The 27,186-nt window shown below is 34.8% G+C and overlaps 1 protein-coding gene across 2 annotated transcripts in view; it reads right to left on the bottom strand.

The window, feature by feature from the left end:
- SNTG1 (syntrophin gamma 1) overlaps nucleotides 1-27,186 on the bottom strand; it is a 359,598-nt gene that overhangs the window by 14,609 nt on the left and 317,803 nt on the right. The window contains exon 16 of one of the 2 annotated variants that reach the window (XM_063079906.1): nucleotides 4,660-4,770. The exons of the other annotated variant lie outside the window; for it this stretch is intronic. Coding sequence (XP_062935976.1) covers nucleotides 4,660-4,770 — 111 coding nt within the window. The remainder of the gene's footprint in view (nucleotides 1-4,659; nucleotides 4,771-27,186) is intronic. 2 annotated transcript variants of the gene reach the window in all.

Raw genomic sequence — 27,186 nt, 5'->3', positions numbered from 1 at the left:
TGAGGTCATCACATGGGAAGACGGTGCCTGCCAGCACAGGTGCCGTTCATCTTCATGCTTGCTCACGCATACATGTCATGCTAGTTAGTAATTATGGTGCCCCTGGGTAGAGAATTAAGTATTATAATGAGCAAAGTTCACTCTAGGTTGAGAATTTTAGCCCTGAATCGTGGTGGCTATGGTCTTAACTGTTTTCTGATGGTTCTGTGGTCACAACCTTCTCTTCTCACTTCCCTGGAACTGGCTGTGTTTATGATTAACACTTATCAATACCTTCCTACCATGATCCTTTGGGCTAACACATCCATGTGCAAAATAAGAAAAGAAAAAATCTAGACACAGAACTTACACTCTTCACAAAAGTTAATTCAAAATGGATTATAGCCAAAAATGTGAAACATAAAGGTATAAAACACCTAGAAGATAAGATAGGAGAAAATCTAGGTGACTTTGGGTTTGGTGGTGACTTTTCAGATACAACATCAAAGTAATGATCTATGAAAGAAACAATTGATAATAAAATTAAAATTTTCTGCTCTGTGAAAGACATTGTCAAAAGAACAAAAAGACAAGCCAGAGACTGGAAGAACATACCTGCAGAAGACATATCAGATAAAGGAGTTTTTATCAAAATATACAAAGAACTGTTATAAAAAAATAAAATGAAAACAAATACTCTCGTTAAGAAAAATGGGTCAAAACCCTTAAAAGACACCTTACCAAAGAATACATACACACAATAAATAAGAATATGAAAAGTTGTTCACAGCATGTGTCATTAGGGAAATGAAAATTAAAACAAGAAAGAAGAAGGTATCACTACACACCTATCAGACTGGTGAAAATTTAGAACACTGACAACACCAAAAGCTGACAAAGATGTGGAGCAACAGGAGCTCTCATTTACTGCTGGTGGGAATGCAAAATTGTTACAGACACTTTGGAACACAGTTTGGGAGTTAGTTACATAATTTAACACGCTCTTACCATATGAACCAGCAATCAAGCTCCTTGGTATTTACCCAAAGGAGCAGAAAACTTGTGCACACACAAAAACTTGAGGGATGATTAGAGAAGCCTTATACATAACTGCCAAAATTTGGAAGCAACCAAGATGTTCTTCAGTAGGTGAATGGATAAACTGCGGTACATCCAGACAATGGAATATTATTCAGCGCTAAAAAGAAATGAGCTATCAAGCCATGAAAAGACATGAAGGAGATATAAAGACATATTAATAAGTGAAAGAAGCCAATCTGAGAAGGCTACGTATCGCATGATTCCAACTATATGTCATTCTGAAAAAGGCAAAACTATGAAGACAGTAAAAATATCAGTGGTTTCCTAGAATTAGGGAGGGATGAACAGGTGGAGCACAGAGGAATTTTAGGGCAGTGAAACTACTCTTCATGATACTGTAATGTTGGATACATGTCATTATACATTTAACGAACCTGTAGAATGTACACCACCAAGAGTGAACCGCATAGTAAACAATGGACGCTGGAGAATATTGATGTGTCAATGTAAGTACATAAGTTGTAGCAAATGTGTCATACTGTGGGGGATGCTGGTAGAGGCAATCCTACATACATAGAAGCAGGGGACATGTGGGAAATCTTTGTACTTTCCACTCAATTTTGTTGTAAACCTAAACCTGCATCTTTAAAAATATCTATTAAAAAGATAAAGAAAAAGAAAAAAAATCATCTGCACATGAGAAAGCCATAAGGGAAATAAAAAACACATTGAGCTGATGAAAATAGAAATATGACCTATCAAAATTTGGGGATGCTACAAATGCTGTGCTAAGAGGGAAATTATAACACTAGATGCTTTTTTAAGGAAAAAAATAGCACTAAATGCTTATATTAGAAAAGAAGTTTCAAATCAGTAATCTAAAATTCTACCTCAAGAAATTAGAAAAAGAAGAGCAATATAAAACCAATGCAACCCATTTTCTGAAAAGCCTCTGGCATGATTAACATAGAAAAATAGAGAAATAGCACCAAAAAAAAAAAAAATACAATTAGAAAATGGGCAAAAAACAGTAACAGACAGTTCACCAAAGAGGATATATGACTAGAAAATATGCACACAAAAAGTTGTTCCTCATTATTAGACATTAGGGAAATGCAAATTAACACTAGGATAAGAACTAAAATAAATAAAACAGTGAAAATACCAAATACTGGTAGGGTGGTAGAGAAGGTGAATCTCTCATACATTGCTGGTGGGAATATAAGCTGTTACAGCTGCTCTGAAACATAATTTGGCATTTTCTTTAAAACTAAACAAACGTTTTCACACCACCCAGCAATTTGCACTTCTGGGCATTTGTCACAGAGAGATGAAAACATATTCACACAAAATCCTCCATACTACTGTCCTTGCTCTGTGCCTTTGATGGTATGTTAACACGCTGGTCACAAGTTGCAGTGTTAAACATTATAAAATAATTAGCAAATATTCTAATTTTAATTTTTATACAATTTCTATAAGGTCAGCAGAGATGACACTCAGGTGGTACACACAAGTATGGCTAAACAATTCTGTAGAGCTGAGCACCACTCTGACTGTTCAGTGCCATTTGCTGTTAAATAGCCTCAATGTTTGATTGGTATCTCCAGTGTTACCCAAGGAAATATTATTTTCTCTTATTTTATAGAGGGAAATGCTGGCTTTAAAGGAATTTAGTGACTCCCCAAATGTCATCATCTCCCATTCGTTTTAAGGCTGCTGTGTCCACTATTCTGCAATTGCTTCCTGTATGTTTGAGAATCTCCTTAAAGCAAACATCTTTTCTAAAACTAGCTGTTAATGAGTGAAACTATAAAATAATGCTTAAAAACACAAGAATAACAAGAATAAGTAATAGTAGCTGACAGGTAACTAATAATTAATAAAGTTAAGTAAGTGTACTTAGTTGTGTGTATGATATATACTACATTAAATTGAAGTCTAAATATTATAGTCAATACTCATTTGATTGCATTTATCCTTTTTTGCTTCATGTGCTAAGGGTTTATTGGCTCATTAAAAATTGTTACAAGAGAAATAGCTAATCAAGTACTAAACTGCCATCAGCAACTGGTGGTTGAGATTCCTCATTTGCCTGAAAAATGTAGAACTGATGATTCTACATGAATTACCAGTATTAGGATATGTGCTGTGCTTTGAAAGATTCAGAAACCTATGAAGATATCAAAGTAAATAATTTTTGATAATAGTAATGCATTTTTCAATAGTAACTCTAAGAATCAATTTAAAGAGTAGCATAAGTGGCTGGCACGAAGTAACCGAGGGATTAATAGCAGTGGGGGAAGAGAGAGAAGAAGCAGTAGAGGAGATGGAGAGAAAGTGGGTGCACATGCAGGTCTGCATTTAGGGAAGAGGCCATGTTGGAAATGTGGACTGGGAATGCATGAGGGAGTGAAGTAAAGGGGGTGGACAAAGATGTCAGGCATTTGTCTGAACGGCTGGGAGATGCACACACCAAGGTGAGGCCAGGAGCAGCATCAAGGCTGTAGAGAAATACAGTAGGCAAGGAGGGTGTGACAGCCACAGTTCTCGTGTAAACCAACTACAGTCTAGGAAGAGCTAGCAAAGACCAGCCCAAAGACAAATATAAGACAAGAATGGGATATCCCTGGAGAGATTCAGACAAAAAAAAAAAATGTAATGGGAAGAGTAAGGATAAAAGCAGAGCAGATACATAAGTCAAGAAGGAAGTCACCTTGTTAAAAGGAGAGTGTCTAATCTAAACACAGAGCAGCATTACAAGAGATTTGTCTGGAACGTCATCTACGGTCCTTCCTTAAAAGGCTTTAAATGTTGGGCTAAGTCTCTATCCCCCAGAATTTAATAAATAAGGGAGTGCAACAGAATTATGGTAACTTTAATCCATAAACAATTATATTGGGTTTTCATGTCCTTAGAATTAATTTTTCTCTTTGGTATTTGTTATTTATCCTTTCCTCCACACTGGTGTAATACATTTGTAATTTATAATTTATTCCAACCTAATTTATTCATAGTAGGTTGATAGAAATACTTCAGATTTTGAATATTTAAAAATACATGTATTCATAAAAATAAAAATAGCAAATATTTCTGAACAGTTAAAAATAGCATAGTTAATATATTCCACAATACTGAAAACTTGCATGGGGCAAAGCAAAAAATCATTCCTTTAATTCAGCTTCCTTAATAGATAATGACATGGGGAAAATGGATTAATTTAAAAATATTTTTTGTAAGAATTTGTATTCATATTTAGGGAGAGAATAAATAATGATAAAATAGGGTAGAACTTTTTAAAAGTATTTAAAATTATTATTTAGAATGTGAAACTACCAAGTGACTGCCTCAGTTCCCAGGATGTTATTCTAGTGTGAGACAAATGTAGTTCATAAGGAATTGAAACTAAGAAATGCAATTACTTATATGTAATTTATTTTATGTGATGCCTTTTAGTGAAAATTTGCCATTAAAACCTTAAAGTGATTTATTCTTTTGGCCATGAGGGACATTTCTAGGCAGGGAGAGTTAGCAGTGTGATTTTTTGCACTTTTGGTTCTTTGAAACATTCTCCCTTTTGCTTCTTAATGGCATTAATGTAGTTAGAGGTGTGGTATGTAATGAATTTCTTGGGTTTACCTTTGCTTCAATCTGTTTAGTATCTGGATTCTGAAACAAAAATTTGATTTTGCTCTTGCCATCATCTGAAGAACCTTTCAGCTGAGAAAACTTATACCTCCAAAGTACAGCCTAAAGGGAAAAGAGAAACATATGCAAGTCAATGTAATTAATTTCTGCATTCATACTGAAAATTAGTTATCTTTTAAATGGTAAAAGTTAATCATATAAAGTTAGTTCTATGTCCCAGCGTTTACAAAGTAAATTAAAATGTATAGCATTATAAGGCTGTAATGTAGTATTCAATATATCTGTAATTTCCAGAAAAAGAATTTGTACTCATGAAGTAACTATTGCAAAAAATATATAGAAATAAATGGCTTACAGTATCTTGTCTTATTTAAACATGAAATAAGAATTATTTGCCTCTTTGCTTTTTATAGATAGAAGTGTTGGGGTCATTTTGAATTGATAATTATGGAGCTTTCTCTTGAAGCTCAAAGTAATAATCTGCAGCTTTCTCAAGATGATATATCAGCTTGAATAAATAATTATGACAAAAACTTACATGGTACTTTCATCAGCTTGAACTAGAACAAGCATTTTATAGAGCCATCTCCATCAGTCTAGAATATCTTTGAAAGTAGACTCTGAAATATAGACTATAAATGCAATTCTCTGTAGCTGAAAGTAACAAAAATCTCTTGCCTTTCCAAATTACAAAATGGAGATACAAATCAGTTAAATTGGCAATAAGGGGAAATTGCCTATTACAATGTCTTATCCCTTCTGTGTTACAGATCCTACTGCCTGCGAGTAAGTGCAGCACTCAGCTCTTCACCTGTCCTAGAACTGAAAACGTGCATGCCCAACGTTAAACTCCAAAGACAGAGTCACTGCAGTGGAAAACTACGTGTATGTGTTCAAACGCAACCACACACCAGGCAGTTTTGTTTTAAGTTATCTTAACATACCTCTGTCTCATTAAGTACATGATGTAAAGAAATACATTTAACAAGTTATGGTTTCAAATATTTTTAAAAATAATTTCTGGTGGTTTTGAAATAGATCAAGAAAACACAGCTAATGTGGTTGAATATTTTCTTAGTGCAGTTCTTTTTAACCTATTGTCTCTGATAAAATTAAGAAACAAGATACAGAGTATGCATCTCACATTTTTTTCAGAATAAAATGAGATAGAAAAGAGTATTTAAATGATCATTTATGAAAAGTTCACATGTTCACATCGTCTTATAAAGTGTAAGTTACGCTTAAACATATTATGAAAGTGAATTATATAACATGTCATTGGTGACCATTAAAAGCCAGGTTTCTCAAAGGCCTTAGCAGATTCTTCAACGAGAAAGTTCTATCCCCTCACCCAGCAAAATAATCATCATCATCGTCATCATCATCATCATCATCATCCCTGGTAAAATGCCTGTCTCCTCCAAGATTCTCTCACATTGACACTGAGAAAAATAGATTGGTAAAGGTGCAGAGGATACATTTAAGACAAGTGAAAATGAGTGAGTAAATGTTTAACTCCAACTCACAATTGTACAGTGAATATTCATATGCATAGATTTTCCTCACAATAATATTTGCAGCTTAGGTTATCCAGGTTTATAATTAGTAGACACTACCCATGGTCTCCATTGGGACATACGTGTTTTTAATAGATGGAGGTAACAATGTCTGACATTCCAATTATAACTTTCATCTTCAATTTAATAAAGATATATTTTTCCTTTCATCTTGTTACAAAGGGAATAAATAAATATACCTTGCATTTTAGAAAAGTGTATAACAAACTAGTAAATATTTCTGTGCTTAAATAATTATACACTTTGGTATAATTCATAGAAAGAGGAAGTAATACTGGAACAATATCAAAATATGAGAATTACAGTGACAATAGAGGTATAAGGGTAATTCTTCAGTTCTATATAGAGATGATATAAAATAGAATTTGTGTCACACAGAGTATAGAACCAATGTCATTGTTTAATTCACCTTAATTTAATAATTAATACATAAGATGAGCATGGGATAAGGTAGAATCCTAGTTCCCAGCTGAGTTTACATTTGCTCCAAAATATTAATTCCCATACACCAATATGTTTTTTAAAGAAATTAAAACACACACACACACACACACACACACACAACCACTTGTAGTTATTTAGACTAGATTTCTTAGGCAACGTTTGCTTCACAAATGTGAAGGTATATGTAGAGCATGCTCAAGAAAAAGCTTAAGAAAGAAACATGGTCTGAAGAATTGTTTTGATTAGTGCATTATTTCAGAAAGACTTGACATAGTATCATGGCAGCATAACTCTTCTCTGGTGCAAGTCAATGTTTTCTGAAATCCACTTTCAAGAGACACTTTTTCAATTAATGTAAGAGTACAATGTGTTATACTACTTTTCAAGATTTGTAGCTGCAAAAATACCTGATGGGTTGCTACCATGAAGCAAATACTTTTGTAGTGAAACTCATTTCTTACTAGTTCAGGATTCCTCCCAGAAGTCTATAAGGCTATTTGACTGAAACTCGTCTTCCAATATTGTAAAAACAGGTTAAGTAGCATGCAATCTGCATAAGAGCAAAGAAACTAATTAAAAAGTAACTATGCACTTATTGTTTGAGTATATAGTCACATGGAACCCAATTGACAAGTCTAAAGATTTTTGCAGGGAAGAGAGATGTATTTCTTTTTACAGATTTGCAGAATAATTAAGAAGATAATCAGAGAAGTTCTACATAATCCACACCCAGTTTGCCCTATTATTAATATCCCACATTAGTATGGTACATTGTCACAGTTAATGAGCCAGTATTGGAACATTATTAAATACAGTCCATCATTTATTCAAATTTCCTTAGTTTTAACCTACTGTTTTTTTCTGTCATGAATCTATATTACAATTTTTCATTGTGTTTTCTTAGGCTCTGTTTGGTTGTGATAGGTTGTCATTTCTCTGTCAGACTGTTCTGGACAACATTGAGGAGAACTGGTCAGGTATTTTGTAGAATAGCTCCTGCTGGAATTTGACCAATGTCTTTCTCATGACTAGGTGGGTCAAAGACTTTATGGAAACAAAATAGGACTCCAGAGTTTTTGTCAATGATCCCAGTGGATATTTCTCAGAGGTTTCCATTTAAGTCATGTTATTTGCATGGGGTATGCCAAGAATGTTTAAACTGAGTTAGGTGATCTTAACACAATTTGATAGTTAATTTATACATAAAGATATGTTAAGAAAAGCATAATTTTAAAGTTCCAAAATTCTGTATCTGTATTACTTTACTATTAAAATATTTATATAAGAACAATATTTGTATAAGTAAAATATACCCATATGTGTTTCATCATACTTTCACATTGTACATATTACCTTTTTATTCTAATTTCAAATTATTATTTAACATTAATATTATGAAAATAAAAAAGGACATTTATTTTTTCTTTTAGTGTGTTAGAATATGTGTAATATAACATTTACAATTGTAATGCATTTTAAGTGTATGATTCAAGGGCAAATTAAGTACATTCACATGTTGTGCAACCGTCACCGCTATCCACAACAGACATTTTCATCATCTTAAACAGAAACCCTGTACCCGTTCATCATTATGTGTTCGTTCCTCCTCCCCACAGCCCCTGGTACCCTACATTATACTTTCTGTCTGTATGAATTTGCCTGTTTTAAACACTTCATATAAGTGGAATCATAGAACACCTTTTCTTTCATGCCTGGCTTATTTCACTTAACACAGTGCTTTTATGGTCCATCGCTGTGTAGCACGTATCAGAATTTCACTCCTTTTTAAGGCTGAATAATATTCCATTGTGTGTGTGTATATATATATTTTAATGTTATATCCAAGAAATTATTTCCAAATCAAATGACATGAAGTTTTTTCCTATTCTTTCTTCTACATGTTTTATAGTTTTTTTTAATTGAAAATAATTGATTTTATAAATGGGATGAGGTGAGGGGGCCAGCCCGTGGCTCACTCGGGAGAGTGTGGTGCTGATAAATGGGATGAGGTGATATCTCAATGTGGTTTTGATTTGCATTTCCCAATGCTGAGTGATGTTGAGCATTTTTTCATGTGTCTGTTAGCCATTTGTATACCTTCGTATGAGAAACATCTATTCATCTCCTTTGTCCATTTTTTTAATTGGGTTACTTGTTTTCTTACTGTTGAGTTGTTTGAGTTCTTTGTATATTCTGGATATTAATCCCTTTTTTGATGCATAGTTTGCAAATATTTTCACCCATTCAGTACACTGTCTTTTTTGCTCTGTTTTAATTGTCTCTTTTGCTGTGCAGTAGCTTTTAAGTTTGATATAATCCAATTTGTTTATTTTTCTCTTTTGTTGCCTGTGCTTTGGAGGTCGTATTCATAAAGTCTTTGCCCAGTCCTATATCCTGAAGTGTTTCCCCTGCATTTTCTTTTAGGAGTGTTATAGTTTCAGGTCTTATATTTAAGTCTTTAATCCATTTTGAGTTGATATTGGTATATGGCGAGAGGTATAGGTCTAGTTTCATTTTCCTATATATGGATGTCCAGTTTTCCCAGCACCATTTATTGAAGAGGCAGTCTTTTCCCCAATGTATGCTCTTCTTGACTTTGTCAAAGATCAGTTAGCTGTAAGTAGATGGTTGATTTCTGGGTTCTCTACTCTGTTCCATCGGTCTGTCTGTTTTTATGCCAGTACCACACTGTTTTGTTTACTATAGCTTTATAGTATACTTTGAAGTCAGGGAGTGTCAGACCACCATCTTTATTTTATTTATTTACTTATTTGTTTTGCTCAGTACTGCTTTGGATACTTGTGGTCTTTTGTTATTCTTTCTGAACATTAGAATTGTTTTTTTCTATTACTTTGAAGAATGTCATTGGTATTTTGATATGGACTGCATTGAACCCATAGATTACTTTGGGTAATATGGGCATTTTCATAATGTTAATTCTTCCAATCCAAGAACATAAAATGTCTTTCCATCTTTTTGTGTCCTATTTAATTTCTTTTAGCAGTGATTTGTAGTTCTCATTGTAGAGATCTTTTATCTCCTTGGTTAAATTGATTCCTAGGTATTTCATTTTTTGGTGACTATTTTAAATGGGCTTGCTTTCTTGATTTCTTTTTTTGCTAGTCTGTTATTGGAATATAAAAATGTTACTGGTTTTTGCATGTTGATTTTGTATCCTGCAATATAGAAAAATCATTTATCTGCTCTAAGAGTTTTTTGGTAGAGTCTTTAGTTCTTTCTATGCATAGGTTCATGTCACCTGCAAACAGGAACAATTTGACTTCTTCTTTTCCAATCTGTATGCCCTTTGATTCTTTCTCTTGCCTGATTGCTCTGGCTAGTACTTCCAATACTATGTTAAATAGGAGTGGTGAGAGTGGGTATTCTTGTTTTGTTCCTGTCCTTAAGGGAAAAGCTTTCAGATTTTCCCCTTTCAGGATGGTATTGGCAGTGAGTTTATCATATATGCCTTTTATTGTGTTGAGATACTTTCCATCTATACCTGATTTGCTAAGAGTCTTTATCATGAAGGGATGTTGAATTTTGTCAAGTGCTTTTTCAGTGTCTATTGAGATAACCACACGTTTTTTGTTCTTGATTTTGTTGATGTGGTGTATCACATTTATTGACTTGCATAATCTGAGCCATCTTTGCATCTCTGGGATGAATCCCACTTGATCCTGGTGTATAATTTTTTGATGTGTTGCTGTATTCTGATTGCTTATAATTTTTGCATCTACGTTAAAAATATATATACTGGAATATAGTTTTCTTTCTTTTGTGTATCTTTGCCTGCTTTTAGCCAGGAAGATGCTGACCTCATAGAATGAGTTTGGGAGAATGACCTTGGTTTTAATTTTTTTGGAATAGTTTGAAGACAATTGGTATTAATTCCTCTTTAAAGTTGGTAGAATTCAGCAGTAAAGCCATCCAGCCCTGGCCTTTTCTTTGTTGCAAGACTGCTGATTACTGCCTCAATCTCATTGCTTATTACTGGTCTGTTCATGTTTTCTAATTCCTCTTGGTTCAATCTGGGTAGTTTGTATGTGTTCAGACATTTATCCCTTTCCTTCAGGTTTTCAAATTTTTGGTGTATAGTTGTTTATAATAGTCTCTAATCACTCTTTGTATTTCTGTGCTATCAGTTGTAATGTCTCTTCTTTCATTTCTGATTTTTGTTATTTGGGTTTTCTCTCTTCTTTTTTTAGTTCGTCTTCCCAATGGTTTATCTATCTTGTTTATCTTCTTTAAAAAAAAAAAAAACAACTTTCCATTTCACTGATCTTTTGTATCATTTTTTAGGTCTCTATTTAATTCAGTTCTGCTCTGATCTTAACTATTTCTTTCCATCTACTTATTTTAGGGTTAGATTGTTCTTGTCATTCTTGTTCTTTGAGATACAGCATTTTAGTTTTAACTCTTACATTTAAGTCCTTGATATATTTTGAGTTCATTTCTGTACATGGCATAAGGTAAGGGTACAAATTAATTTTTTTTTGGCACATAGATATTCAATTTTTCTAATACCAGTAGTTGAAAAGATTGTTCTTTGCCCATTTAATGGTTTTTGATACCCTTGCTGAAATCATTTGAGCATATGTGAGGGTTCATTTCCATTCCCCCTGTTTTTTCCATTGGTCTGTATGTCTGTTTTATACCAGTAGAACACTGTTTTGCTTACTGTAGCTTTGTAGTAATCTTTGAAATCAGAAGTGTGAGACTTCCTACTTTGTTCTTGTGCAAAATTATTTTGGCTATCCAGAATCCTTTGAGATTTTATTTTAATTTAAGATGAATTCTATTTCTGTAAAAAATATCTTTGAAATGTTGATAGGCATTGCGTTGAATCTGTAGATGATTCTGGGTAGTGTTGTCATCTTAAAAACATTAATTTTTCAATTCATGAACAGAAGATGCCATTCCATTTATATATTTATTTAATTTCTTTCATCAATGTTTAGTAGTTGTCAATGTACAAGTCTTTCAACAACTTGTTTTAGTTTATTCCTATTTTATTCTTTTTTGATGATACTGAAAATGGAATTGTTTTCTTAATTTCCTTTCAGATTATTCATTGTTATTGTATAGAAACAACCGATCTTTGTGTGCTGACTTTGCATACTGCAACTTTGCTCACATTGTTTACTACACACAGGTTGTGCGTGTGTGTTTGTGTGTGTGTTTGTTCAGTCATTAAGGCTGTGTACATATAAGATCATGCCACCTGTGAACAGTAATTTTACTACCTACTTTTCATTTTGATTGGGTTTTGTTTCCTTTTCTTGTTTGGCTAGAACTTTCAATACCATATTAAACAGAAGAGGTGAAAGCAGGCATCCTAGTCTTGTTCCTGATCCCAAGGGAAAATGTTCAGTCTTTCACAACTGAGTACAATATTAGCTGTGGGTATTTTGCATATACAGCCTTTAATATGTTGAAGAAATTTCCTTCTATTCCTAGGTTATCAAGTGTTTTTCATAAAAGGTTGATGCATTTTGTTAAGTATTTGCTATGCATTAATTGAGATTTTTTTTTTTAGTCGTCTACTGTGGCATAATACATCAATTAATGTGCATATGCTGGAACTTCCTTGCATTCCAGGAATAAATCTTACATGGTCATGGTGTGTTATCCTTTTAATATGTTGCTGAATTCTCTTTGCTAGTATTTAGCAGAGGATATTTTTATTAATATTTAAAATATATATTGATCATTGTTTTCTTTTCTTGTACTGTCTTTGTCTGGCTTTGGTGTCATGTTAATGCTGATCTCATAGAATGAGTCAGGAACTGTTCTCATCTCTTAAATTTTTTGTAAGATTTTGAGAATTATCAGTGTCAATTTTACTTTAAATGTTCTGTAGAATTCACCATGTGGTGCAGACTTTTTCTTTGTTGGAACATTTATGGTTATATATTAAATAACCTTACTAGTTTATAGTTCTATTTAGGTTTATTCACTTTTGGTAGATTGCATGTTTCTGAAATTTGGTTATTTTATCTAGGTTATTCAAGTTGCTGGAGTAAAATTGTTTATAGAATTATCTCATAATCCATTTATTTCTGCAATTTTGTGTGTGTGTGTGTGTGTATGTGTGTTTTCACTTTAGTAATTTGGGTCTTCTCTCAGTCAATTTAGCTAAAGTCTTATCAATTTTGTTGGTTTTCAAAGAACCAACTTTTAACTTTGTTGTTTTTCTCTATTATTTTCCTATTCTCTATTTTAGTTTTTCTCCACTGTAATCTTGTTTCCTTCTTTCTGCTACCTTTCAATCTACTCTTCTTTTTCTATTTATTTAAGGTATAAAGTTAGGTTACTAATTAAAGACATTTTTTCTTCTTTTTTTTTAGGTGCCTTTTCCCCCCTTTTAAAAATATATGCATTTACTGCTATAAGTTTCCTCTACAGTACTGCTTTCACTTCATCCCATAAATTTTGGTATATTTTTGTTCTAATATTTCTCTAAATATTTTCTAATTTACCTTTTGACTTTATCCAATTGACTGTTTGAGTGTGTTTTTTAATTTTTACTTCTTTGAGAATTTCCCAATTTTCCCCTGTTATTAACTTCTAGTTTCATTTCATTGTGAACAGAAAAGATACTTTATATAATTTAAATATTTTAAATTTATTACAATGTACTTTGTGTCCTAACATATGGCCTATTCTAAAGAATGTCCTATGTTCCCTTTAGAAAACTGTATTCTGCTATTTTTGGGTGGAGTATACACACATGTCTGTTAGATTCAATTGGCTAATAGTGTGTCTGTATTTTTTTTAATAGACTTTATTTTTGAGAGTGGTTTTAGGTTTACAGATATAGTGAGCAGAAGATACAGATTTACAATATATCCTCTGCCACCTCACATGCACATCTTTCCCCATTATTAACATCCCTACCAGAATGGTACATTTATTACGATTGATGAACCTACATTGATACATCATTATCACCCAGAGTCTACACTTTATATTCAGTTTCACTCTTGGTGCTGTACACACTATGGATTTTGACAAATGTATAGTGACATGCAACCACCATTATAGTATACAGAATAGTTTCAGTGCCCTAAAAATCCTCTTTGGTCCACCTACTCATCCCTCCCTCTCCCACGATGCCTGGTGACCACTGATCTTTTCATATAGATGGGATCATACAGAATGTAGCTCTTTCTGATTGGCTTCTTTCACTTAGCAATTGGCACTTAAGTTTCCTCCATGTCTTTTCAGGGTTTAATAGCTCATTTTTTTCTACTACTGAATAATTTTCCATTGTCCAGAAGAACCACAGTTTACTTATCCATTCATCTACTGAACAATATATTGTTGTTTCCAAGTTTTGGCAATAGTCAATAAAACTGCTCCAAAAGCTGATGATTATTGATGTGCAGGTTTTTGTGAGCACACAGCGTTCAGTTCTTGTTTGTAAATATCAAGGAATACAGTTGCTCAATTGCATGCTAAGAGTATGTTCACTTATATAAAAAACCACCAAACTGTTTTCCAAAGTGGCTATACTATTTTGTCTTCCTACCAATAATAAATTAGAGTTCCTGTTGCTCTATAACTTTGCCAGCATTTGGTGTTGCCAATGTTCTAGATTTTGGCCATTCTAACAGGTGTTCAGTGGTATTTCCTTGTTGTTTTAATTTGCATTTTCCTGATGACAAGTGATGTGAAGCATCCATTTATATGTTTGTTTTTCTTCCATAATCTTTGGTGTGGTGTCTGTTAAGATCTGTGGCCCATTTTTAATCAGATTGTTTATTTTCTTATTGATGAGTTTTAAGAGCTCTTTGTAGATTTTGGATAACAGTCCTTTATCCAACATTATTTTTGCACATACTTTCTGCCAATTTGTGCTTTTTCTTTACAATCTTTTGACATGGAACTCTAGCTTTTCAATTGCTTCTTTCTTGGTTTGTGCCTTTGGTGTTGTATCTAAAAAAGTCTTCTCCAAACCTAAGGTCTTCTGGGCTTTCTCCTGTTATATTGTAGGAGTTTCATAGTTCTTTATTTTACATTTTGGGCTGTGATCTATTTTGAATTGATTTTTGTGATGGGTGTAAGGTCTGTAAAATGATTTTTTTTCATGTGGTGTCCAATTTTTCCAGTACTATTTGTTGAAAAGACTATCTTTCCTTCATTGTATGGCCTTTGTTGCTTAGACAATATTAGTTGCCTATATTTGTGTTGGTCTATTTCTGGGCTCTCTATTCTGTCCATTGATCCATTTTCTATTTTTCACCAACACTAGACTGTCTTGATCACTGTAACTTATAGTAAGTCTTGAAGTCAGGTAATATCATCCCTCTAATGTTTGTTGATTATTTTGTTCTTCAATATCATGCTGACTATTCTGGGTCTTTTGCCTTTTCTCATAAACTTTAGAGTCAGTTTGTTGATATTCACAAATAACTGGCTGGGACTTTGAGATGAGGAGTGCTTTTCAAGTTCTCTATTTCTTTATCAGGCTTCTGTCTGGTTATTTCATTATTTAAGTGGGGTATCTACCTCCCAACTATTACTGTACAACTTTTTATTTCTCATCCCTGTTGTGTCAATGGTTGCTTCATATATTTTGGGGCTCTGATGTTTGGTCCAAATATGCTATGTTTTATTATTGCTCTATATTATTGTAGAAATATCCCTTTTATAAATAAATAGTGTCCTGTTCTGTATCTTAAATTCCTTTTTTTTAAGTTTATGCACCCAGATCTCTTTTTGCTACTATTTACATAGAATACCTCTTTTTCATGATTTCTTTTTCAAATAAACTGTGTCTTCAGGTCTAATGTTAGTCTATTGCTGACAGCACATAGTTAGATTATGTTTTTATTTGTTCATTATGGGACAAGGGGGATGAAGAGTTATTGTTTAATAGAGAATTTCTGTTTGGAGTGATAAAGTTTTGGAACAAATAGTGATGATGGTTACCCCAAAGTGTGAATTAATTAATGCCACTAAATTGTACATTTAATATGGTTTAAATAACACATTTTATGTTATACATATTTTACCATATTTTTTTAAATACATAAAAAAATTTCTAGAAACCATATATTTTCAGAATCCACTCAGAACAAATACTAATTAAAATGTTCATACTTTACAAAAAATACAATAAAACAAAACAAAGTCATAAATGCCTTAATAATAAGGATTAAAAATTTTCAAATAATATATAATAATGAGGCATAATGAACGCAGACAGAATGTCACTCATTTTTTTATCCATTTATTCACTATACATTTAAGAAGTGGCTACAATATAGTGGGAATTTTGCTAGATATTTAGAGAAAAAGACATTGTCACTATCCTGAAGACATGAATCTTTGTATAAATAAATGACTACAGTTTGTGTCTTACTGTATGAAACTATGAAATTTATTGAGAAGCAATATCTAATCATTTCAAATCATTTTAGATGTTTTGTTTAAACTTATTTATTATATAGCATCTTTTAGCAATAAAATTACCTGAAACTTTTTGAGGAAAAAAACAAAACAGTTAAATTCTTCATGTCATAACTCTCTCTGAATCAAATTCCTTATATTTTAAAAACTTTTTTTAGATTTTAAAAAATAATTTTTTAAAATCTAAATTAGAGGAAAATTACAAGGAATTATATAAGCAAATATTTGGTAATTTTTAGAAGACTACACTTAGGAGTAATAAGAAATTATAAACTAGTCTATATACAATTAATGTATGCTAACCAAATTTAAAATAAAAGCAATAATCTTAGTAGCATATAGCAGGAAATATGATAAAGTATAAGGAAAATATTACACCTTATAAATATAAAAACAAATAATATTATAGAGGAAAACCACTCAAAAACTGAAAAACCAATTATTCTTGTTAACAAATATAGGAGAACATATTTAACTTCACTAAAATCAAAATGATTTTATTAAGATTAAAACAACTCAGGTTTTTTTCAAATATGAAATTAGTAAAGATGTCTGAAAATTATAATAATTAAAGCTAGCAAGGTTATGTTGAAAAAATATTTGCAAAATATTACTGTTGATAGTGTAAAATTTTTAGGACAGTAATTTTAAATATACACTTTAAACCTTAAAAATATTATTATTTGATCCAGTAATTTTATTATTAAAAATTTAAAAACAAAGGAATATGTTAAATGAATCATTAATAAATATCAAAAAATAAAATTTTTAAATACTTTGCATTAAAATAATGCTCAGAGAATCATGTATGTAAAAAGTGCAAGTAATATAATGTTTAGGGGGATCATAAAGACTTGAAATTAATGAGATGACTATGTTAAATCAAACAAAGATGGTTAGGAAAAATTTGGGGAAAAATGTCTGCCAAAATACATCATCATATGTAGCACAGGCCCTGACATTAACCTACTGTGTAGTATTGGACAAGAAACTTTATGTCTACCTTGGCTTAGAGATTTTCAAGATTTTCAAATTCTTAAATTACTATTACAAATTTGAAATATTTTATATGTAGTTACAATACTATAGAACAGGAATTTGCTATTTCAAATTTAATGAAAAAAACTATACAAGATTTCAAGAATGAACAGACTTTAAAAGTACATTATTTTAACTAAGGCATAATAAAGTTCCTCTGGCTATAGGAATGCATATTAGAGGCATATGAAAGAGATTGGAGACTTTTTTGAATATGGAGCATGACTCCTCGGCTGTGAGTAGGACACTCCAAAGATGAATTAAGTAGTTAATCAATATAATGATTGATAGAAGGAGTTGTCAGCTAAGAGACAATACAGTAAACTAGGAAAAGTTAGAAGAGTCTAGGTAAACTGTGTAAGTTAGTAACACTCAATAGAATTTCATTAAGGCGAATTTGAAGTAACCTGAGTCAAAATTATTGTCAATGAAATTTATAAAGGTCCGAGAACTGGCTTAGTTCAAGTTCTCTGGCAATTCTATTTCTTATGACATCTTGTTCTTTCGATCTTGATAAGCATTGTGACAATTACGATAAATATGTTAATGTTGGAAAAGCTGAGTGGACATCACCATTTTTATAATGTATTTTATACGGCTCTGGGTGAGCTCAATTGTAGATTCCTTGTAGCTGGCTCTCTGGTGGGCTCAGACAGGATGGTGTTGAGTAAACTGCTGGATGTGCATGGAGAGTGGGATTGTCTGTGATCATTTAACAGACTTTGCTGTGCTAGCAAAGAAAGGCAAGAGTAGGTATTTATTGCTTCAAAAGCTTTCCAATCTGGGTAGAAAGTAAACCAAGATATAGTAATAAGTCCTCTGCAATATACATGTAGAATTGTCTTGGAAAGTGTTTGCACAATGCAATGCCATGCTAAAACTTAGTAAAAATATGTAAATTTGTGATCATTTTCTCATTCTGGTAGACTTCATTCATGTGCACCTGTATAGTTAACAGTTGCCCACATGGAATGAGACTAGGAGGTTATCAAGACCAGAAACCCCTCCTTCCTGCTCACCTACTTTTGTGCCTTTTTCCCCACTGACTGGCCTAAATTTCATTACCAGTAAATTAAGATATTCCCCCTTATTACAATGCATATATCTCAGGAAACATAATACATTTTTTTATTATGTACTGAAATAAAAATGAATGCTGACCTTAGAGTCATAAGTCCTGAAATGTAAACCAAATTTTATATTCTACTTACAAGCCACATAACTTTGGGCAAGATTCTTTATTTATTTGAGCCTGAGTATATTCTATTGTAAATTAGAAGTAATAATAAAACAGACTATCTTACTTTAAAGTTACTGTGAAAAATGAATGAGATAACAATGTTCCTAAAATTGCTTTGCAAATTCCACAGATTTTTTTCTCTGTTAGTTCAAACTAGCTGATTAGAATTTTTCCAATAGCACAGTAAGGTGATGGCAAATTTTAATGTGAGAAGGTACCTGAACATAAGTAGTAATGGTGATGTTTTGGGAGGACATAGAAGCAGAAGTAAAAACTCAGAGGATGGATATTGCCTACTTCATGTTTTAATGATGGGACTTTCTGTAGTCTTCTATTAAAAAAAATCTTTGTATTTATTTGTAAAATTAAAATTGTATTTGATTTTAAGTGTAAGTAATAAAACACACAACATTTTGAGAAAACATATTCCAATAAATGCCAATAATGACTTTTCAAAATAATTAATGGTCTATACATCGACTCCTACTTCTGGATCACCTCATGTCTAGAAAACACATGCTCCCTCTCCATTTGCTCCTACAATCTTTTTTTGTTTTCTCTTCTTCTTTGCATAAAGCTTTTGGTATGTAATGCTCCTGAAGTCAGAGCGAAAATGACATGAGTAGTGTCAAAATAGTGTGAACAAGTAGTATTTTTTACTGTGAGTGTTTAGACGCTTTTAGGAGACATGTGCACTCATTATTCATTGATTTCACAGCCTTCTAAATAGAAATATTCTTTTTCACACTCCTTAATGCCTCCATCCGACTCTGCATCCAACTATCCATCCATCCCCTCTCAGTATGTGACCCAGCCCTCCCCACAGACCACACTTAAGAGAGAAAACCGAGCATGTCTCTCCCCGTCCTCTTTGCTCTGTCAAATATATTCTTACTTTCACCCATTTAAACAATCTTCAATTCATTAAAAAAAAAATTGAACGTTTTCCTTCCCAAAATATGCTTGTACCATGTTCTGGATTTCATCTTTTTTCTTCCCATCTACTCAGAAGCCTTGATCTATCAGCTCTTCTCTATGTCTCCCATGTTCTTTATCCAGCCATGTGCCAGCACCACAGCCTGTGTAGTGAGCACAGGGTGCCCCGTCCAGACTGGAGCCAGCAAGCTCATCTCCCAGCTGCCAGGTACACCTGCTGCTGCCAGCTCACCTCTGTGCCCTCACAGTGAATCGCTTGGCCATGGAAAGTCTTGCAATGTTGAGATCCTGGCTGATATATAAACATAAACTTTTGGCCCTGTTGCTGTTGGTGGGCTGAGTCTATAGGGCAATGCAGGCTCCACAGTTCCCCTTAGCTTTGATTAGCCCTTAGGTACGATCACCTGTGTGTCGCTTATCCCTCCACCCCAGCCTGCCTTCCTCTTTCCATATAGGTGCACCTCCTGAGAGCACCCCCTAACGTATCTACCTCTCTGCCTCATACTACTCCATGGAATTCAACCTAAGACAGTTCCTCCCAGGTGTAGTCCTCCATACAGAGGCAAAAGTGGGATCTCGGAGATGGATTGCTTACTAGCTGGCTGAAAACAGACACCCCATCACTGGTAGCAGGTGAATCAGGCAGTGGCTTAATTGTATTAATTATAATCTTCCAGACCCTATGATATTAGGGATGTCTGTTCTAGAAAAAGAACCTGTGCAAAATTCATGTTAAGCCCTCATAGAAGGATCACAAGAACTTCCTGGATTCTGGAGTAAAGCTGTGCAGTCTCCAGCAAAGCTATACACCATTTCACAGTCATTCACTGGCATGCTAATGGGCCCTGGTAAAGATGGATGCTGCTATGAGTTAAATGTGTCCCCCAAAAGTTCATGTCTTGGAAACTTGGCTCCCACTGTAACAGTGCTAAGAGGGTGAGAAATCCAATTATAGTATTTGGAAGGCCGTGCCTTTAAGAGGTGATTAGATTGTGAGGACTGTGCCATCATGAATGGATTGATCCATGAATGGAGTGGTGGGCATGGTTCTGATGGCTTTATAAGGAGAACAAGTGAGCAGATTAGCTCTCTTGCTCAGCCCATTCTCTCCTTGTGATACCCTGAGTTGATGTAGAGAGTCACCCCACCAGGAAGAAGGCCCTCACCACATGTGTTCTACAGACTTCGGACCTTCCAGCCTTTGAAACAGTAAGCAATAAATATTGTTCCACTACAAGTTATCCTGTTTCAGTATGCTGTTTTAAGCAACAGAAATGGACTAACACAGCAGGGCATCACACTGTGAGAATGGCATGCACAAGAGAGAGCTAACCTTTCCACTTGCTCTACTTTTAAACCCGTCAGAACTACAACCATCACTCCATGGCACATCCATCCATCCAGGAGGGCACAGTCTTCACAATCTAATCATCTCTTAAAGGCCCCACCTTTCAAATATCATAATGAGATTTCCCCTCTTCTTAGCACTGCTACAATGAGGGTCAAGCTTCAGTGAGTTTTGGGGAAACATTCAATCAAGTACCTATGTCGCCATAAAGAGCAACCACCAAGAAGGCCCTCACCAGATGTGTTCCCTGGATCTTGGACTTCTCAGCCTTCAAAACTGTAAGAAATAAATTTCGTTTCCTTATAAATTACTCAGTTTCAGGCATTCTGTTATAAGCAACAGAAACAGAATACAGATATTTCCATGTGGACAGAGCTGCACATCACATTTCGATTCTGTCTGCACCACAATGTTACAAAGTACCACAGGCCATTAAGAAAAGATGTAAGATGCAATCAGTTTACCTGGAATCAGGTGTGAGCCCTCATAGAAGGGGGCAGGTTGCTTGAGCCAGGGGGCACAAGCAACCTGCCCAGGCTTGCAGCCCAGACCCCCATCTCACCACCACTCTGGGGCCTGCACTGCCCCATCCATTGCCAAACACACCACATGGGGGGCAGTCTCTGTGGCTACGTAAGATAAGACCAAAAAGGCTAGGTCTGTTCACAGATGGACAGACTTGGCACGTTGGTGCAAACTAAACATTGGGTGTGGCTTTACAACAATCCCACTATGAGATAATCCTAAAAGACAGCAGTGAGGAGAATGTCCTCCTCTTACACGTAGAACTTTGGATAGCACAGCCAGGCATCCACTTTGTACAAAAAGAAGTGGCCTGAGAGAAGCATATACAGGGACTCATAGATGGAGGTAAAAGACTTGCATCATTAGTTAGGGATCTGGAAGGAAAAAATCTTGGAAGATTGGGGACAAGGAGGTGCAGGGAAAGGGCAGTGAACAACAAGTACATGTAATATTTCAGCAGTTTGATATCCACCAGCATCTACCACTGCTAACCACATGCCCCTGTTCATCAGGGGCATCCAGCTTCTACCACAGCTGAATGTCTGGTCTATCACTGTGAGAGACCCCCAGTGAGCACTCAGGAGGCCTCCAGTGTTCCCTGGCTAAACCCAACAGCAATTTGGTGGTGGGTTGATGACACTGGGCCTTGTCATGCTAGAGAGGCATCAATTCATTTAGACAGGAATAGACACATATTCTGGGTGAAGGTTTTCTTTCCTACCCATGAGACCCCAACATTTTAGGACTTCCAGAGTGCTTACAGGAGTCCCACAGACCCATCGTACAACAGGAAGAGCTGGAGTGGGAACATCCCCACAGGACCTGGTGGTTCACTCGATGCTACAGCACCCACAAGTTTGGGGCAGGAGAGGACAGTTCAGTGGCCTCTTAATGTATGGCTAAGGTGTCATCTAGGAGACATACCATGAGAAGGGAACACCATCGCCAGGAGATGATGTATATCCAAAATCTCTGACCAGTATACAGTTCCATGTCCCCAGTGGGCAGACTGCATAGGTCAGAAAATAAAGAGACTGATTTAGGACTGGTCACACTTATACCCAGATACCCATGTGGGAATCTGAGCACTCTGTACTGTCCACTCTGAACTGTGCAGGTGGAGGTTTTAAGCTGTGGGTGCTTTCTGTTTGCTCTACGTACTTTGTGCCAGGAGACCAGCAGGCAAGGAAAGGAGTTACATCTGGAAGAAGGTATCAGGGAGGCAGAGAAAAATTTATCTGGCACTGAATAGCTCCTGTAAATGTCTCTTTATGCTGCCATTGCTGATTTTAATGGTAAGTGAACAAAACAGGATGAGCCCTTGGGGATGGATGTTTGGGCTGGACTAGCAGGCAGGTGGCCCAGACCAGCAGAGGCTATGACCAGGCCACGATGGGGTGAATCTGGAATGAGTAGTGCAGGTGAGGGTGATGCTTGTCAGTCACAGCCTTATTTCCCGCCAAAACAAGACCAGCCAGGGTGCTGGAGAAGCTGTGCCTGGATGGTCCTCTTACCCTAAGCAGCAAATCTAGAACAGCTTGTAGGTCCTACAGATATTTTTAAATTTATCACAAAAATTCCTTGAACTTTTTAAGTCAAGTGAACAGATATGATGTGGGGGGAGGGGAGGGGGTGGAGAGGAACGGGTAAAGGGGCATGAAAATCAACTACAATGTATATTGAGAAGTAAAATAAAACTAAAAAAAAAAATTAAGAACCCCCCCCCCAAAAAAAATAAATAAATACAATAAAATTAATACAAGGGGTCTTCAAAAAGTTCTGGGAGGATTCATATTATCTTTTAATTCCATTTTTCCACGAACTTTTTGAAGTACCCCCATATATTTGAAATAAATCTTCATCTTCCCTCAACCACCGTCCTCTTCAATCCATGTTAAGCATTGTCAGCACCTTCCCTCCATCTTCTAAGCCTTCAATCTGGAAATCATAGTCAAATTTTCCATCAGGTCCATTGCCTCTAATTCTGTTAATTCTAATTCCTACATACCTTGTGAATCTCATGTCATCTTTGCCATTTTATTTTGTGAATATAGATCAGACATCAGTTTCTGTCTTGGATATTCACGAGCAGTCCCAGTTGAATTTCTTCCCTATATTCTTGACATCCCACACCTGACACTACAAGCCCATTCCCTCCTCTTGCTAAAACACTTCTTGAAAAACTCAAATCATATTTCTGCTACATAGCACCTTTCGATGGCAGTATCATAACGAGATTTAAATGCTTGTCAAGACACACAAGATCCTCGAAGATGTAGTCCTTGCTTAAATCTCTAGTCTCACGTTTTGCCACTGTCCTTCGAGTGCACTGTGCCCCAGCTGTACTGTTTGTAACACACGTCACAACACTCCCCCTCGTCACTTGCACTTTGCGTTAAGGGCCTCGCTAAAGAATTCCCTCCACTTGGGCTGGTGAACACCTCATTTAAGTTCCAGCTCCAGGAAAACCATAACTCCTCAAGGAAGGCTTTCCAAAAGTACACTACAGGCTGGCTTAAGTGTCCTTACTAATGGCTCCATAGGACTTTGTGTAATAGAATGGTAATACAATATTTTTACTTATTAATTTTAAAAAATTGGTGATGGTAAGCTATCAATGACTTCAGTGTGGTGTCTCAGTGCAGTGAAGAGTTCCTAGTTATTAATGTGTTAGTGAGGGTCTAGGAAGTTAAATATCCAAATGTAAACTATATATGTACACACACACACACAATCAGGCATTAGAGAAAGAAAAAATGTGAAGGCAGATGTTACTGTGTTACACTTGTACATGGGGAGAGAGAGGGAGGGAGCAGAAGTTTGTTTCCAGTGTGCAGGACCAAGCAGCCCTGTCGGTGCCACAGTCCTGTTTATGAAGCATGAGTAGAGAAGATGCCTTTCTGAAATTAAGCATCCTCATGCCCTACGTTTTGTTTTTGGTGGTTAACATTTATATGAAACCAGAATATTCTTCTAGTCAGGAAAAAAATGAAACATACAGGGTACTTGCTGATAAAATGAAGTGGACTTGGATGGGAGTGCAAAGGACACCTTGCTTCTTCAGGTCTCTTATGTTGAAGGGAGAAGTATTTAGCACTTCTGTGTCTGGGGGCCAGGTGGTGTACTAACCTGCATGGTGCAACTTGTCACCTGGCATCAGGCAATCTTTGAGAGGGGGCAGTGGAAAACAGAGGAAGTTAGAGAAGATGGCATGTACATGAAATATGCACAGGAAACATAATTAAGGATAAGTGGCCATGCTGTAGGATTTATTGGCAATAATCCTAATAGTCATTATAAAGGTTTTGTTGGTTATTGTGTGACTAAAATGTAAAACTACTTTATAGTTTGGTATTTTGAATTTTGCATTAGATTTTTTCAACCACAATAAGTTAAAAGTAAAAGTGAGTATTAAATGAGAAATTAACTACTGAATTCTAATATCTCAAAAAGTTGATGAGTGTGTAATTGCACAAAATGTTTTTTGAGGTTCACCCGTCCACCAGGGGAACAACGGTATCGTTAATCACATGAAAGTCAAAAGGCACAAATTAGCAGATGTTTAAAATAATAGTAGTTACTTAAAAAAACACACATAAAAACACTGCCCAAAGAAATCATACTAATATATTTAGATGGTAAAAGCATACTTACAAATAATTATTTAAGCATAAATTTGTATTTGGATCAAATGGCTCTCCATCTAAATCAGATATGCCCATGTGGATTTCAAGTTTTCTTGTTCTTATATCAAAGTGAGGCAAGTGATATTGATTTTCTCCATCAACAGAAGAACTTCATGAACAGTTAAATGATGTCGGTTGCCTATCAGTGTTTCAAACAGAAAATCAGACAACTCTAACAGTTTGATTTTTTCATTCAATTTATGGAATCAAAGTAAATCTTTAAAAATTTCATTCTGTCGAAAATGAAATATCTTTACTACTGTGAATGCTACCATAAATTCAGTTTAAATTGTCAGAGTTATGATATTTAGTATAGCAATAACAATATGAATATGTACTGTTGATAGAACAACAGAACAAGGAAGTCAAATGTGGTCAAATGCATTTGGTGAGTTTAATTAGCACATGAAGTCTGAGAATATTTTCATAAAAGAAATTCATTGGGGCCGGCTCCATGGCTCACTCGGGAGAGTGCGGTGCTGGTAGTGCCGAGGCCACGGGTTCGGATCCTATATAGGGATGGCCGGTGCACTCACTGGTTGAGAGTGGTGCAGACAGCACCGTGGCAAGGGTTGCGATCCCCTTACCAGTCAAAAAAAAAAAAAAAAATTCATTGAACACTGTTTAATCAGGCAGCTTTTCCCATGAAATACATTTTAAGAAACAGTAAAATATGCACTATAAAATAAAATGTTTAGTGAGTTTATATATACTGATAATAGATCCAAAATACCTTACTGACTTACTGAAACTTGTTTGTTTGCCATGAACAGTCAAAAATAGTGTTTCACTCAGCATATTCTTTGGGTGATTATGTGAAATGATCAACAGAAAATCTGTCTGGCATTTTAAGATATGACTAAATATTTCATATACATAAAAGCTGCAAATAAAGAGAAAGAAAGAACACAATGAATCACAGTATTTTCAATATTGTGGCTATAAGAGAGTCACTGAAGACTGCCAAGGGAGAAAGCAATTTATTGGGACATATGCAATAAAAGCTTATTGGCCAAAGTGCTTCTATAATCAAACTAAAGAAAAATAAGCTCTGCAAAAGAATCATTTGCCCACTAGGTACTATATGTAATAGATAAGTTTTATTTAAAACAATGCATGCAAACAGATAAATGTTAAGGTGCCTTGGATTTAATGCCATTTTGGATTTATAGTTTAAGGTCACAATTCTTAACCAGGTTAGCAATCTTACATAATGTGATTATACATAATAAATAATCCATGTGTGATTGAAGATGAGATGTTGAAATGTTATCAAGCAGAATATTTTCTGTGAAGAGACTGAAGCATATAAGTAATCTATCATTCACTCCTAACACTGAATCATTCAACAGGTGAACACATGCACAGATCATAACTAATTTGAAAATACTTAATTTAGTGCATGTGATGCATTTTGAGAGTCCACTGTTGCCCTTCAATGGAGCATCGTCTTTTTATTAAAATGATCATAACACAGTGCAAGGCTCCTTAATACATTATCTCTAATCCTTGCCACTGCTGGAGTTATTGCCATTTTCCAGATGACACAATTATGGAAAGATCATACACATTCATAGAACTTCACAGCTAATAAGTAGGAATAGAACCCAAGTCTGTCATTCTCCACAGTTCTTATTTCCTCTTTTATCCTAACCAGGCTCTTTGTCTTTCTGCAATTATTTCCCTAACCAAACATCAGAAACCCACTTACTGAGCATGGTTATAAATGAACTTTTGTTGCAAATGCCTGACTCCTTTCTTAAAATACAGGAGATACTCAGATTTCCATTTAGAACAAGACATTAAACCCAGGAAACTAATTTACTGATTTGTTCAAACATAGTGTGTTCTGAGCCATTGTCTCTTCTTTATAATAATGCTGCTGCTATTTTAAGCTTTTGTCCAGGTAAAAATGTTCCCATAAGCTATTCCTGTGAATAGGTCTATTGCTAGAATTGGCTCAAAGTTTGAAAATGCCAGTCATTTAGAGAACTTCAGAGAGAAGAAAAAGAAAAAGAAGCCTTCCTTACTTCTTTGTTTTTTCCACTTATAACAGATTTTCAAAGCAGTATGCCACCACTTCCATCAGAGAACAGGGGTGCAAAGCTGGCTACACCTAAGGGACTCAGGTTAGTACATGAATTCACTTTTGTATTGATAGCATCGAGTGTTACTCAGATGCAAACTATTCAAAAACACAGTTCATTAACGACATAAAAATGGAAAAAAGTTGCATTAATAATAATAAAAAACTTAAAAGTTAAACAAAAATAGGTAAAACAATCTCCAATACATCCCTTATCAGTT

This window comes from Cynocephalus volans, chromosome 15 (assembly GCF_027409185.1).
Source record: "Cynocephalus volans isolate mCynVol1 chromosome 15, mCynVol1.pri, whole genome shotgun sequence".
NCBI lineage: Eukaryota > Metazoa > Chordata > Mammalia > Dermoptera > Cynocephalidae > Cynocephalus > Cynocephalus volans.
The sequence above is the reverse complement of the archived record's forward strand: the minus strand, read 5'-3'. Positions and strand labels throughout refer to the sequence as shown.